Raw genomic sequence first — 14,480 nt, 5'->3', positions numbered from 1 at the left:
GTTAACGTTTCGGGTCAGCGACCCTTCTTCAGAACTGGTAAATATTAGAAATGTCAAAGGTTATAATCAAGTAAAGTGGGGGTGGGGCAAGAGATAACAAAGGAAAAGGTGTAGATTGGACAAGGCCACAGAATAGCTGACCAAAAAGTCATGGAGCAAAGGCAAACAATATGTTAATGGTGTGTTGAAAGACAAAGCATTAGTACAGATAGGGTGTTAACGGACTGAAGATTGAACAGCAGCAAGTACAAACATGAAAAAAAACAGTGGGTAAGCAAACTGAACAAACTAAGATGAAATGAAATATACAAAAAAAAATGTAAAAAAAGAAAAATTAACTAAAAATAAAAGTAAAATGGGGGGCCAGTCATGCTCTGAAATTATTGAACTCAATGTTCAGTCCGGCAGGCTGTAGTGCGCCTACAGGCTGTTCCTCGAGCTTGCGTTGATGTTCACTAGAACACTGCAGCAAGCCCAGGATAGAGATGTGCGCATGAGAGCAGGGGGGAGTGTTGAAATGGCAAGCAACCGGAAGCTCAGGGTCCTGCTTGCGGACTGAGCGGAGGTGTTCAACCATATAAGCTTCCGTAAGAGACATTACAGTAAAGGCTCATGCCACTCTGAGTGTTACATCCCGAAGGAGCAATGTAGGTTTAGACCTGGACAGAGCACTTGTGACCAAATAATTGCACTCACAACCCACACTGAAGCTGATTGTTGTTGTTATTTTTATTACAGCCTTGGTTCAAACTTGGACAAAAGCACTGAACTCCAGAGGTGAGGTGAAGAGTGACTGCCTTTGACATCAAGGCAGCATTTGATCGAATATTGCATCAAGGTGCCGTAGTATAACTGGAGTCAATGGGAATCAGGGGAAAACTCTCCGGTTACTAGAGTAATACCTAGCACAAAGGAAGATGGTTGTGGTTGTTGGAGGTCAAGCATCTCAGTCCCAGGATATTACTGCAGGAGTTCCTCAGGGTGGTGTCCGAGGACCAAACTACTTCAGCTGCTTCATCAATGATCTTCCCTCCGTCATTAGGTCAGAAGTGGGAATGTTTACTGATGATTGGACAATGTTCGGCACCATTTGCAGGGCATTGGTGAGACCACATCTCAAATACTGTGTGCAGTTTTGGTCTCCTTATTTAAGGAAGGATGTAAATGCGTTGGAGGCGGTTCAGAGGAGGTTTACTAGATTGATACCTGGAATGAGCGGGTTGTCTTATGAGGAAAGGTTGGACAGACTGGGCTTGTTTTCACTGGAGTTTAGAAGAGTGAGGGGAGACTTGATTGAAGTTTATAAGATCCTGAACGGTCTTGACAAGGTGGATGTGGCGAGGATGTTTCCTCGTGGGCGAGTCCGGAAATGGGGCTGCCCTTTTAGGACAGAGATGAGGAGAATTTCTTTCCTCTGAGGGTTGTGCGACTTTGGAACTCTCTGCCTCAGAAGGTGGTGGAGGCTCCCTGATGCTCCACAGTGATTCCAGCTACAACTCAAGCTTGGAAATCCCGAAGTCATATGTCTTAAGCTTAAGTAAACAGCAGGAGTTTTGATGACTATGGGAGTTGTTTACAGAGAAGAGACGTGCCAAGAGTTATGGTGGTCAAGAGTTGGTTTTGTTTTTGGATATTGTTTTGAGCCAGTTAGGGGTAAGCCTCCAAAGAGAGAAGCCTCCAGCTCATCCTTTTTCCAAAGAACTGCTCCAAAAAGATCCCAGTGACAGCCATCTACACGTATTTGGATGCCAGAATAAAGGACCAGCTGGGAACATACCATATCTTATCCTTTTCCTTCAAGAATTAACAAGTATTTGGCCAAAGTTTTTTTTTGTCTTCTTTGTAAAGAGATCTCTGGAGAGAAAACTTCTTTATTTTTTCTTTAACCGGTGTGTGCATGTGTGTAGGGTTAATTCAGAAGGGAACTTTCATAGTTCAACCTGTGTGTTAATAAGCTTCGCATCTTTATTAGATAAGACTTGTTTTATAATAAATTAAGAATTTTGTTATTTATTAAAGAAATCTGGTTGGTGGATTTTATTCTGCAAATAAAATGAAGTATATAATTGGCTGTATCGGTAACTGGGTAAAACATTTAAATATATGTTGTGACCCATGGAGAAGTGGAACTGGAGAAAGATAGTTCACTCTCGGTCGTAACACTGGTTTCCTGTGACATACCACTTTGATTTTTTTTTCAAATTCCGTCAGTCCGCTCTGAACCCTCTTGAGAGCTTTTTTATCCTTCCAGCCGGTCTCACTGTGCTCTGTCTCTAAGCCGCTTTTCTGCCCTCCCTGCAGGTCTCGCTGAGCTCTCTCTCTCTGCAAGCCACTTTTTTTATCCTGTCCACCAGTCTCACTGTGCACTCTCCCTCTCTCTCTCTCTCTCTCTCTCTCTGTGTCTCTGTCTCTCTCCAAGCTGCTCTTTTATCCATCCCGCTGGTCTCCCTCTCGGGTCCTCCCTTTTATCCTCCCTGCTGATCTAGCACAGGTTAAATTGGTACAAAAATCTATTTCAATGTGTTTAGATGCATCCACTGTGCTGATATTTATTTTCGTGAATACTGGGAAATTTGGCAGCAAACAATGTTGGCAACAGTGCTACTTGATTTTGATTGCACTGCTCACAGACTACAAAACAAAATGTCACTGAATAGATTTGAAGTGGATGTTGCTGAGGAACCATACCTATGTAAATTTAGTAGTATTGATTTTGTTTCTTTGTGAGCTGATGACATGTTATTTAAACAGGACTGACAGATGCAGAAACACATCAGTTTAGGTTCACTTAATTGGAGGATAACATTGGAGAGTGAAAAATGAAATTTTACAGAAGTGCTTCTTGCAGCAGGCTTTTGTGCTTTGAACTTGAAATGAATTTGAGGTGATGAAATCTTAAAGCTGTAGAATAGGAGTTGCAGTTTGAGGGTAAGTAAAAGATTTGGATTGACCAGCCAACTAGTTGTTTCATGTTTGATTTTGTTTTCTCTCCTGAACGTGGAGTAATGCCATTTTCAGTACAACTGCTTTATTTTCAATTGATTGGGCATCAATTATCTGAAGAAAAAAAGCAATTTATGAAGGGACCAAGAGATTTTCTTTGCTAAGGAGGAATTAAGCATGACCTAAAATAATTCCATGAAGAAAAAGCATGGAGGAACTGTGGAATGTCAATTTTAAATTGTAGACACAAGGACAACCCTTTAAAGGATCCTTTGTAGAATTGAGTGTGTTTTGGAAAATTATGACTAATGTATCTGCAGTTTCCTCCTCTATGTATTCTAATACCTTGGGGTGGAAACCATCACATACTGGAGATATGTCTATCGTAAGTCCTGTTATTTTCTCCATTATAATTTGTTAAATTTATATTAAATCCAATGTCCCCCTTGACTTATTTTTAACTTCCCTTACACTGTGGTGGTATTTTTTATTCTTCCTTCACTGTGAAATGAACACAAAATATTAATTTAACAAGTCTACCATTTCTTTATTATCTGTTATAATCTCGCCTGAATCCGTCATTAATGGGCTAACATTCCCCTTTGCCATACTCCTCTTAATATGTAAAAATCTTAGGTGTTAGCTTTAATATCTCTTACAAGTTTTCTTCATAGGACCTATTTGCAGCTCTGTACTTCCTTTGTATCCCTTTGTTGCTTTTTTTATAGCTCACCTAATCTGCTGGATTTCAACTTTCCTTATACATACGTGCTGAGAACTTGATACTTTTTTTTACCTCATTTGTTGACCATGGTTGCTTAACTACTTAAGTGAAGCCTTTGCTGTTTAAGATTATTCACTGGTTTGTATCTTATAATAAATGCTTTTTTTAATTATTCGCTCATGGGATGTGGGCATCACTGACGAGGCCAGTATTTATTGCCCGTCCCTTTTGCCTTTGCAGCAAGTCTTGTGTAGGTACACCCAGTGTTGTTACGGAGTTCCAAGATTTTGACTCAATGACAGTGAAGGAATGGTGATATATTTCCAAGTCAAGATGATGTGTGACTTGGAGGGAAATTTGCAGGTGATAGTGTTCCTTTGCGCCTGCTGCCCTTGTTCTTCTAGGTGGTAAAGGTCGTGGGTTTGGAAGGTGCTGTCAGAGAAGCCTTGGCGACTTGCTGCAGTGCATCTTCTGGATGGTACATAGTGCAGCCATTGTGTTCCGGTGGTGGAGGGGGTGAATGTATAAGGTGGTGAATGGGGTGTCAATCAAGTGAGCTGCTTTGTCCTGGATGGCGTCAACCTTCTTGAGTCTTGTTGGAGCTGCACTCATCCAGGCAAGTGGGAAGTATTCCATCACACTCCTGACTTGTGCTTTGGGGATGGAGGCTTTGGGAGTCAGGTGGTGAGTTACTCAGCACAGAATTCCCAACCTCTGACCTCTTGTAACCACAGTATTTGTGGCTGGTGCAGTTCAGTTTCTGGTCAGTGGTAACTGCCAGGATGATGTTGGGGGATTCAGCAATGGTAATGCTGTTGAATGTCAAGGAGAGATTCTCTCTTGTTGGAGATTGTCTTGCCTGGCACTTGTGTGGCACAAATGTTACTTGCCACTTATCAGTCCAAGCCTGAATGTTGTCCAGTTTTGCTGCATGAGGGCATGGACTATTTCATTATCTCAGTAGTGTTACGACCGAGTAGGAGGAGTGCACTGTTTATTCTAGTCCCACTTCTCCACAGGTCACAACAGATATTTAAATTTTCCCACTTGCTGATGCAGTCCATCATATACTCTATTTTCCCAGAATAAAACACACCAACCAGGTTTCTTGAATAACCGACAAAATTATATTTCAGTTTATTATAAAACAAACTATTAACCAGTGAAGTAAAGCACGAACACAGATTGAAATATGTCATGGAAGCCCCCACCTGCCAAGACTGAGGCATGTTAATTTCACCACATGGACATTAATTTCAAATTGTTGCTGGGAAGAAGAGAAGGCCTGATACAAGGGGTTGCCAAGCCGCCTGGCTGGAAAGACATTTTTGCATATTAGCAGAAAGTACTTGTAGACACAGGACCATTCCCTGACCCACCCCATACACAAAGCCAGAAGTGGTTTTACCAATCAAGTGACTACCCTGCTGGCCAACTTGGGGAGTTTTAAATTGGAGAAGCAGTGTTTGAAGACAAAGCTCTGTGCTCTTGGATTGAAAAGACCTCTTCCCCTCCTGTCTGCTCCCACAGAACTGAAACCCACTGAAGACACATGAACCCCAAGAGAGAAAAGTCTCCTGCAGTGAACAAGGTTTAAGAAGAATACTGGGCCCCAACAAAAAGCAAGATCAACCTATTAAAGGAGTACTACTGAAGTCTTACTGTCCTACTAAAATCAACAGTGAGCTCGAAGAACCGTAACAAACTCTTCAGATATTGCCTCAAACCTTTCCACTTTATTTTTCTTCTCTTTTCTGTCTCTATTTGCATGTGTGTATTGCATATACACGCTAGCGTGGGGTGCGGCGAGTATCCGTAGGCGTTAACCAAATTAGAATTTTTAGTTTAAATTTAATAAATTTCACTTTTCTTTAAACCTAAGAAAGCCTATTTGTGCTCATTTCTTTGCAGTGAACAAGGATTCATCAATGGGGAGCTCAAAACAGTGTGTTTAAAATCAAACCCTGTTACAGTAAGACCAGATGAAGGCTGAGAGGTACCCCTAGACACCTTTCCCACCTGCTCGTAACAAATATTAACAGTTCCCTTTTTACCTTAGCCCCTCACACTCTCATACACACACACCGGTTAACCGGAAAAATAAAAAGGGATTTTTGTTTAGAGCTATGTGTACAGACAAAATAAACCTTGGGCTGTATAGCAGTGTTCCAAAACTGGCGTACCATCTAGCCTCTGAGTACACGTAGATGGGTCACAGATCTTTTAGAATGGTTCTTTTCAGGTGGCGTGGATAATTAATTTAGCATGCTTTTCTTCAGAGACAGGAGATGAGATGGGTTGACAGTAGACTTCTCAGGGTCTTTAGAGAGGTGCTGGAAAGCTAAGCTGGGTTGTGGTCTTTTTTCCTTCCTTTGAAGTTCTCGCCTCTCCTTGGATGTTCTCTTCCTCTTCTGCAGGCTTTTTAAAGAGATGGAACAGGCTGGGCTGAGCTGGGATTCTGTCCTTCAGTTTTATTTTTTAAAACCCCTTTTAAACAGTTCATTCCCAACTCCAGACCATTCAAAAGCAAAACTGGAAACAAAGTCCACTTTCTGACCTGTCACTTATCTGCATACATCCTCCCCAGTTACCAGGGTTTCCGTTCTCTTTTTAACTTGAGTCATGTGACAACCAGTAAATGTTGTCAAACAAGTCCTTTCAGTGTCCTCTTGATGACCTTCTTGGAAAAAAACTGTTCTGACATTTCTTCAGTTTGACTATGAATACTGTGCAATCATCAGCGAACATCTCTGCATCTGACCTTATGTTTGAGGGCAGGTTGTTGATGAAGCAGCTGAATCTAGGGCACTGCCTTGAGGAACTCCTGCAACAATGTCCTGGGCTGAGATGATTGGCCTCCAACAACCACAACCTTTGTGCTTTGTCTTTCATGCTAGGTACGATTCTAGCCAGTTGAGCTTTCTGCCTTATTCCCATTGACTTCAATGTTACTAGGGCTCGTTGATGCCGTATTTGCTCAAATACTGCCTTGATGTTTGTCTGTAGATTTACCCATTAGCAGTTCAGCTGAAATAAAAGCAAAATACTGCAGATGCTGGAAATCCGAAATATAAACAGAAAATGCTGGAAATTCTGAACAGCATTTGTGGAGAGAGAAGCCGAGTTTCAGGTCTGTGACCTTTCAACAGAACTTGCATTGGACTTTTAATGGAGAAAATCTTAGTTAACGTTTTAAAGAACTGGCAGCCAAGATGGCCACTGCAATTTGCATCTTAAACACCTTTGCACATTTCAAGGCCCCAACCGGAGCCAGAAGTCTAACACGAACAATGTTTTGGCTAACTGAGTAGATTATCCAAATCATCCTCATTAGTGGGACACTCAGCCATCTTGAGGCATTCTTAAGTGAAGACGTCCCTCCAGAGGGTTAACACTGACAACAACACCTGAGAGAGGTTTTAGACTTTGGACCTCATTAAAAATAAAGGGGATTGAGGGAACCATGTGACCGTCTGTCCATCTCTGAAAAACTGGGAGTTTTGTTACACACACAAGATAAGCAGTAACTGAGACTGCAGCAGCAGAGAAAGTTGTGTGCTTCCCTTTCTCTCTTCCCAGAAAACATCAAATTTGAAAACCATCTATGACTGTGGATCCTCCAAGCCTACAGACTGCTACAACCAGACACCAGGGGAAGAAAGCTATGTTCCAGTCTGCCTACAAGAAAACCTTGAGCAAAGCAGGCCCGCCACAAAGTGCACTTTGACCAACCAAGGACTTCAAGAATATAACTTCAGCCGGAAGACCAGTGAATCATCCAACCCCACTATTGGTGTATTTAACTTTTATTTATTCTGGACTTTAATCCAACCAGAAAAAACCTACTTTTCAACTTTGTAATCGATTCGTGTGTGTGTGATTTTCGTGTGAATGTGTAGCGTATTTTGTTATTTTAAAATCAGGTTGAGCTTGTTGAGTGTCATAAATTTACCTCTTGTTTAAACTCAAGAAATTCTGTCCGCTTGGTTCTTTCAGGATCACAGTAAAGGAAAAAGTAAAACACTCCCAGGTGGTAAGCACAACCATTGTTTACCCTGTTGCAGTCAAATAAGAGGAAGGGCAAGAGGGGAGCCTGGGACCTCCTCCTCACCTGGCCGTAACAACATCAACACATGGGAAGCAGATGGCCAATCATGACCAAAATGACAATCCATCATTGAAAATGGTGTCAAGGCCTTCCAATCAACAAAAGCAACCAATTAGAGAGAACTGTGAGAGAGATGGAAAGAGAGGGCAACTGCTTGAGCCAACACCTCTACTGGCTGGCAACCCATGTCCTCATTGTGGGAAAGGCATGCAAGGCTAAGATAGGGCTCGTAAGCCATCTGTGAACCCACAGCCAAAACTGACATCTCGCTTCCACCCAGCCATCCACAAGACAGAATCGTCCTCGACACGAGGGATTGCCGATGATGAGACTGGAATATTTCGCTCCCAATTATGCTTAGTTTGTAACTAAGTATCTGTAATGGCTGCTACATTATACCCTTAATAAACAGAATTTGTGCTTTTAACGTTTTATTTCTTATGCTACATGCATTTGAATACAGAACTCCTATCTCCATAGCAGTTTCCACTTTGCCCATAATATGTCCTACTGGTATTTCCTCATACGTTTTGACTTAGTGTGGATTCCCACATGCTTCCCTCCTCTCAACTAGTTTAAATTTTTGCCCACTGCCCTATTTACTCCTTCTGCAAGGACGTAGGTGCCTTTCCAGTCCAGTCTGCAGCTTTCCCTGGCTCCAAAAGTGGTCCCAGTGTCCCAGGAAACACTCCCCACTACACCATATTTCCAGCCATGCATTGATTCCTAATCTTTCTTTCTGTCTGGTCCAACATGTGGGGGAAAAATTCATATTAGTGCCAGCCCACTAATAAGTAGATTTTTTGGTGGGAATTCAGGATTGAGAAATTTAAACTCATGACTTTTGGGTTGCTAGTTCAGTACCATAAGCACTAAGCTGCCAGACCCAGCTCTACATTTTCTTTTCTTGTGATAAGCAATTGTAATTCAGTTTACAATATATGATCTGTCAGCATGTTCTTTTCTGCCTTGTGGAGAGATCGGGAGTATACAGTGGACATCCTGTGCTATTTCTAATATAACCAGCAATAAAAGTTGATGTTAACCGCCCAAGGCATGTTAACTCCAATTGATTACATGCATGAGGTTACGTTTCAGAGGAAGTGTTCACCTTTTTATGGAAGCTGGCTTTTGAAGTGAGCTCCAGTATAGTGTTGAGCAGTAGCCCAAATTGTAACACCCACTCAGCAATGCAATTTTAAATTATTCTTATGGTGATTTTATTTTCCAGGCTTGGACAGAGAAAGCTAAAAGAAGTGGAAGCATCAGCAATACGTCTGATGCAGAAGATGTTAAAAAACGCAAGCGTGTGGAGGAGCTAAGTGAAGATGAGCCAGAAAACAAAAAGGAAAATTCTGAAGAACCTGAAGGCATGGCCAAAAAGCAGAAACAGCATCTATCCACAAATTCAAGGTTGTCTGCCTTTGCCTTCAAGAAGGACTAACATTGCTGTGTATTACTTCAACACTGTTTGAACATATTAATATTTTTAAACCACATTTATTAAATTTAATTGTCAATAGTGAAGCAGTTTAGATGAAATGTGTAATATATATATATAAAAATGTTCTTAACATTACTTGTATTGGGGGAATTTACTGTGTATATATTTTTTTTTAAGTTCTTGTTAACGATGCAAATTGTCTTTGAGAATCATCCCGGGTGGCCAGTTTTCCATTTCAGCCTGAAAATGTTTGAGTAGAACAAAGGCACTTTTTTTTTTAAATGAGGAGTGAAGGACTGTTGGGCATCTCTTAGTATCTGGTTTCGGTGCTATTTGCAAAGGGCCAGGGACCAGTTATCTACCTGCATTTGTTGACTGGAATGGTCTGTAGTACTACAGTAGTAGAGGTGGGCGGTGGTGTGGAGGATAGGATGGAAATATAAATAAATCAAATAAACTTTCACTGAAACGGCTTCATTTTTCAATGCTTTTTCTATGTTGTAAATCATAACATTAGAAATTTGATTGTTTTGTACAACTGTCGTGAACACGGTGAGCTTTGGAGATTTAATTGGTACAAACTGATAAATTATGAATTCATTGGCATACAATTTTTTGATAAACTGCTCTTGCTTGGCAGTTGCCATTAATCAGTTTAGTTAACTTCAGTTATTTATCATCCACTTCACATTTTCAGGTTTTTATATTTACATTTTAATGTATATTTATTCCGAGGTGTTGAATTTTCAGATGCAAGTTTCTTTTTTGCTATGTTTGAATTTTTATATATGTTTGACAGGAATTAAACTGAATCTATCTTGAGTAGTTGTGTTTCTCAGATTTAAAACAGCTTTTGAAGAGTGGTAACGTGTTAAAATGTAGCACTTGGCAGACTGAAAAGGGCCGATGATAAAGGTTCAGTTTGGTCGTAAACTACCTTTTTGCTTCTCTCACTTTCCTTTTGCCTCATGGTTTTCTCCAGCATATAAAATTGATGCTTCATTTCCTAAAAGGTAAAAGCAATTTATATGAAAGTAAATGTGACAACATAATTGATATTTATGATATTCTGGATAGAATGGGTTAGCTTAAATAATCAAAAACATAATTATGCCTCAATATACCAAGTTGCATGGTACAATGAAACAGTAAAACTGTGAGCACACAACTCGCCATGTTTCAGTCAGCATAGTTAGTGCCCAGGATGCATATAAAAGATTGAGATCAAAAATTTGAACTTTGAAAATGCAGTGACAGAGGTGTTGAGTGAATGCAACTGTTATACAAGTTTGTTTGGGTAGCAATGAGCACAAGATGCATTTGCATCCAAAGCTTTGTCACACCAGTGACCACTTTAATATTGCAGCAAAATTGAACACAAGTATGTTTCTGTTATTATAAAACAATACATGATTTATATGCAGCAACCTATTTTTGTTCTAAAAAATACATTTTAGAAGAGGAAAACATGAATAGTTGCAGTAAAATTAAGACTACTTAAATATGGGAGTTTTTCTATGCTTGTCATACTTAATCAGCAGATTAGTATTCTTTTACCTTTGGGCAAGGATAGGAAGTCAGTTCACTATCCACATTCAGTTCAATCAGGATGTTTACAGTAAGCAGTTATCCATCAGTCTAGACATAATTTAAACCTTTGTCACAAGGATAGCTAGTATAATTCATTTCTGATCTCTTGTTTACTAAAACATGTTACATTTGTATTAGAGAACTGCTTGACTATCATAGCTAGTGCTTACGGTGGTGTGACTTTTATGATTGCAAGAATTATCGTCATCTGGTCTGCAGTGAAAGCTCTTAATACATGGGCATGGCATATTGAAGTGTAAATGAGAGAGTGGCATATGGCTTATGTTTAAAGAGTGTCTTAATTTTGCAGATATTGGGTTAAAATGGGATAGACCTGAAAATGGATGTGAGAATTGCGGCACATGATTAACCAATGCTCAGCAACACAATAAATACGGGCTGCCTACTATTTTAGAGGATTGCTCTGTGCAGCCAGTGCTGCTCACACTATTCATTGGCTGCATGCATCAACAAGGAGTCCAATATCTTAAGTGGTTAGTGCTACTTAAAGACAGTCTGCAGCTCTTAAAGTGGTGGTGCATTATAGCTGCAAGGAGTGGTGGGAGCCCTTTGAAAAGTAACTCGATGCGGTGATATTGTGACAAATGGGTGGAAATGCGAGTGTGCACTGCAGTTTTCTAATAATTCACTGACGGTCTTGGTGCAAGACAGTGGTGGGAGAGGAGGTGGGGATTTAGGGGAACAGGAGGCTCTCCAGACATATGCTCAGGAGACAGTGAGAAGAACCGGCGGCAGAGGTTAATGCCAGAGTGTAACTCCAAGAACATGAATGCAGTGCAGGAAGAACGTTAATAATCTTACCCACGTTCAATCTTCAGTTTGCACTGGAGTGCTGACTTGGGGCTGCATTAGAGTGCTAAAGTGGGAGTTTTGTGACTGAGGGAGTTCGGTGAGGAGTGAGCGAGGAGCTCCTTTCATTTCCTACCTGTCCTCAAAGAGCGTGCGGGGAGCTGAGAGTTTCCAAAGAGCACAGCTGACTGGTGAGTAAGTCCTGGTGGGTATTTTTCAAAATGGATTGAATTGTAAGTCATTGATTTAGCAAGACTTAGTTGATTTTTTAAATTTATTATAACAGTCTTCTAAAGTTTTAAATTTAAAGGGTTTAGTCATGGCAGGAGAGCTTAAAACTGTGGTTTGCTCCTCTTGCATGTGGGAATCCGGGAACATTTCCAGTCCCCGGGACCAGCATGTGTGCAGGAAGTGTGTCCAGCTGCAGCTCCTGGAAGCTTGGGTTTCAGAGCTGGAATGGCGGCTGGAAACACTGTGGAACATCTGCGAGTCTGAGAACATTTTGGATAGCACGTTTAGAGAGGTCACACCTCAGCTGAAGGGACTTGAGGAAGGAAGAGAATGGGTGACCACCAGGCAGTCCAAGAGAAACAGGCAGGTAGTTCAGGAGTCCTCTGGGGTTCCACTTGCAAATTGGTATTCCATTTTGGAGGCTGGTTCCTCCAGGGAGTGCAGACAGAGCCAAGCTTCTGGCACCACAAGCAGCCTGTCTGCACAGGAAGGGGGAAAGAGAGGCAGAGCAATAGTAATAGGGGATTCTATAGTCAGGGGAACAGATAGGCGCTACTGTGGCCTTCAATGTGACTCCAGGATAGTGTGTTGCCTCCCTGGTGCCAGGGTCTGGGATGTCACTGGCTGCAGGGCTTCCTGAAGGGGGAGGGTGATAAGGCAGAGGTCATGGTACATGTTGATACCAATGATATAGGTAGAAAGAGGGATGAGGTCTTGCATCAAGAATTCAGGGAGTTAGGCAGTAGACTAAATAGCAGGACCTCTCCGGTTGTAATCTCTGGATTACTCCTAGTGCCATGTGCTGGTGAGTATAGAAATAGGAGAATAGCACAGATGAATGCGTGGCTTAAGAGTTGGTGCAGGAGGGAGGGTTTTAGATTCCTGGACCACTGGGACAGTTTCTGGGGAACGTGGGACCTGTACAAGCAGGACGGTCTACATCTGAACCAGAGGGGGACCAACATCCTTGCTGGCGGGTTTGCTAGTGCTGTTGGGAGGAGTTTAAACTAATTTGGCAGGGGGAGGGGATGCAGACTCCTAGCAGAATAGGGACACAGCTAAACACAGGAAAGCAAACAGGTCAGAGGGAATATAGCGGAAGTAAGTTTCAAGGGAGTAAGACCTGGATGGATGGCCTCTCCTTTAATGCCAGGAGTATTACAGGTAAAACGGATGAGTTAAGGGCAAGGATTGACACGTGGAATTGTGATATAGTAGCCATCACGGAGACATGGTTGAGGCAGGGGCAGGATTGGCAGCTCAATATCCCAGGATATAGAATCTTCAGGCGAGACAGAGGAGGGGGTAAAAGAGGTGGGGGCATTGCAATATTAGTTAAGGGGTCAGTTACTGCAGTAAGGAGAGATGATATCTTGGAGGGGGCATCAAATGAAGCTTTATGGGTAGAGTTTAGGAATAAAAAAGGGTGCTAGGTGTATTATAGACCCCCAGATAGAGGCAAATTGAGCAAATATGTGCGCAATACACAAAGGTGTGTAAAAATAATAATAGGGTCATTATATTAGGTGATTTCAACTTTCCCAACATTAATTGGGATAGTCATCGTGGAGCTCTTTAAAATGTATACAGGAGAACTTTTTAGCTCAATATGTAGAGGATCCAACAAGGGAGGGTGCAGTGCTGGACCTAATTCTGGGGAATGAAGCCGGACAGGTGGTTGATGTTTTGGTGGGGGAGCATTTTGGTGATAGCGACCACAACATGGTACAATTTAAGCCTGTTATGGAGAAAGAAATAGATAAGTTGCAAAAAAGGTTTTGGATTGGGGGAGAGCGAATTTTAGTAAAATAAGGCAGGATCTAGCCAAGGTAGACTGGAAAGAGTTACTTGTCGGGAAATCTACAGAAGAGCAGTGGGGGGCATTCAAAAAGGAAATGGGGAGGGTACAGGCCCAACATGTTTCCCTCTAGGGTAATAGGTAGGAGCAACAAGCCCAGAGAACCATGGATGACCAGAAACATTCAGGGTACGATGAGAAGGAAAAGAGAGGCTTTTAGCAAATACAAGGAGAGCGAATCAACGGAAGCATTAGTGGAGTACAGAAAGTGTAGGATGGAGCTTAAGAAAGCAATTAGGAGAGCAAAGAGGGGGATATGAGAAAGCTGTGGCTGATAAAAGTAGGGAAAATCCCAAGATATTCTTCAAGTATATGGCAAGAGGATAACCAGGGAAAGAGTAGGACCCATTAGGGACCAAGGGGGAAATCTGTGGGTGGAGCCAGGGGACATTGGTAGGGTGTTGAACGAATGCTTCACATCTGTCTTCACCCAAGAGAATGAGGATGTAGATATGGAACTCGGAGAGAGAGACTGAGGTTCTTGAGCAAATTGTCATAGGGAGTGACAAGGTATTGGAGGTTTTGGCAGGCTTAAAAGTCGACAAATCTCCAGGTCCGGACCATTTGTGTCCCAGGATGCTGTGGGAGGCGAGGGTGAAGATTGCAGGGGCTCTGACCCAAATTTTTAAATCCTCTCTGGCCACGGGGAAGGTGCCAGAGGACTGGAGAACAGCTAATGTGGTCCCACTATTTAAGAAAGGTTGTAGAGATAAGCCAAAGAACTACAGACCAGTGAGTCTCACGTCAGTGGTAGGGAAACTATTGGAGAAAA

At 41.8% G+C, this 14,480-nt stretch overlaps 1 protein-coding gene across 2 annotated transcripts in view; it reads left to right on the top strand.

The window, feature by feature from the left end:
* wdhd1 (WD repeat and HMG-box DNA binding protein 1) overlaps nucleotides 1–9,999 on the top strand; it is a 112,045-nt gene extending 102,046 nt beyond the window's left edge. For both annotated transcript variants that reach the window (XM_068039175.1, XM_068039176.1), the window contains one exon: nucleotides 9,007–9,999. In XM_068039175.1, coding sequence (XP_067895276.1) covers nucleotides 9,007–9,219 — 213 coding nt within the window. In that variant the 3' untranslated portion in view covers nucleotides 9,220–9,999. The remainder of the gene's footprint in view (nucleotides 1–9,006) is intronic.
* Nucleotides 10,000–14,480: the final 4,481 nt, after the last annotated feature.

The sequence above is a fragment of the Heterodontus francisci genome, chromosome 9, assembly GCF_036365525.1.
Source record: "Heterodontus francisci isolate sHetFra1 chromosome 9, sHetFra1.hap1, whole genome shotgun sequence".
Lineage (NCBI taxonomy): Eukaryota > Metazoa > Chordata > Chondrichthyes > Heterodontiformes > Heterodontidae > Heterodontus > Heterodontus francisci.
Note: the sequence above shows the minus strand (reverse complement) of the source record. Positions and strands in the feature narration are given on the sequence as shown.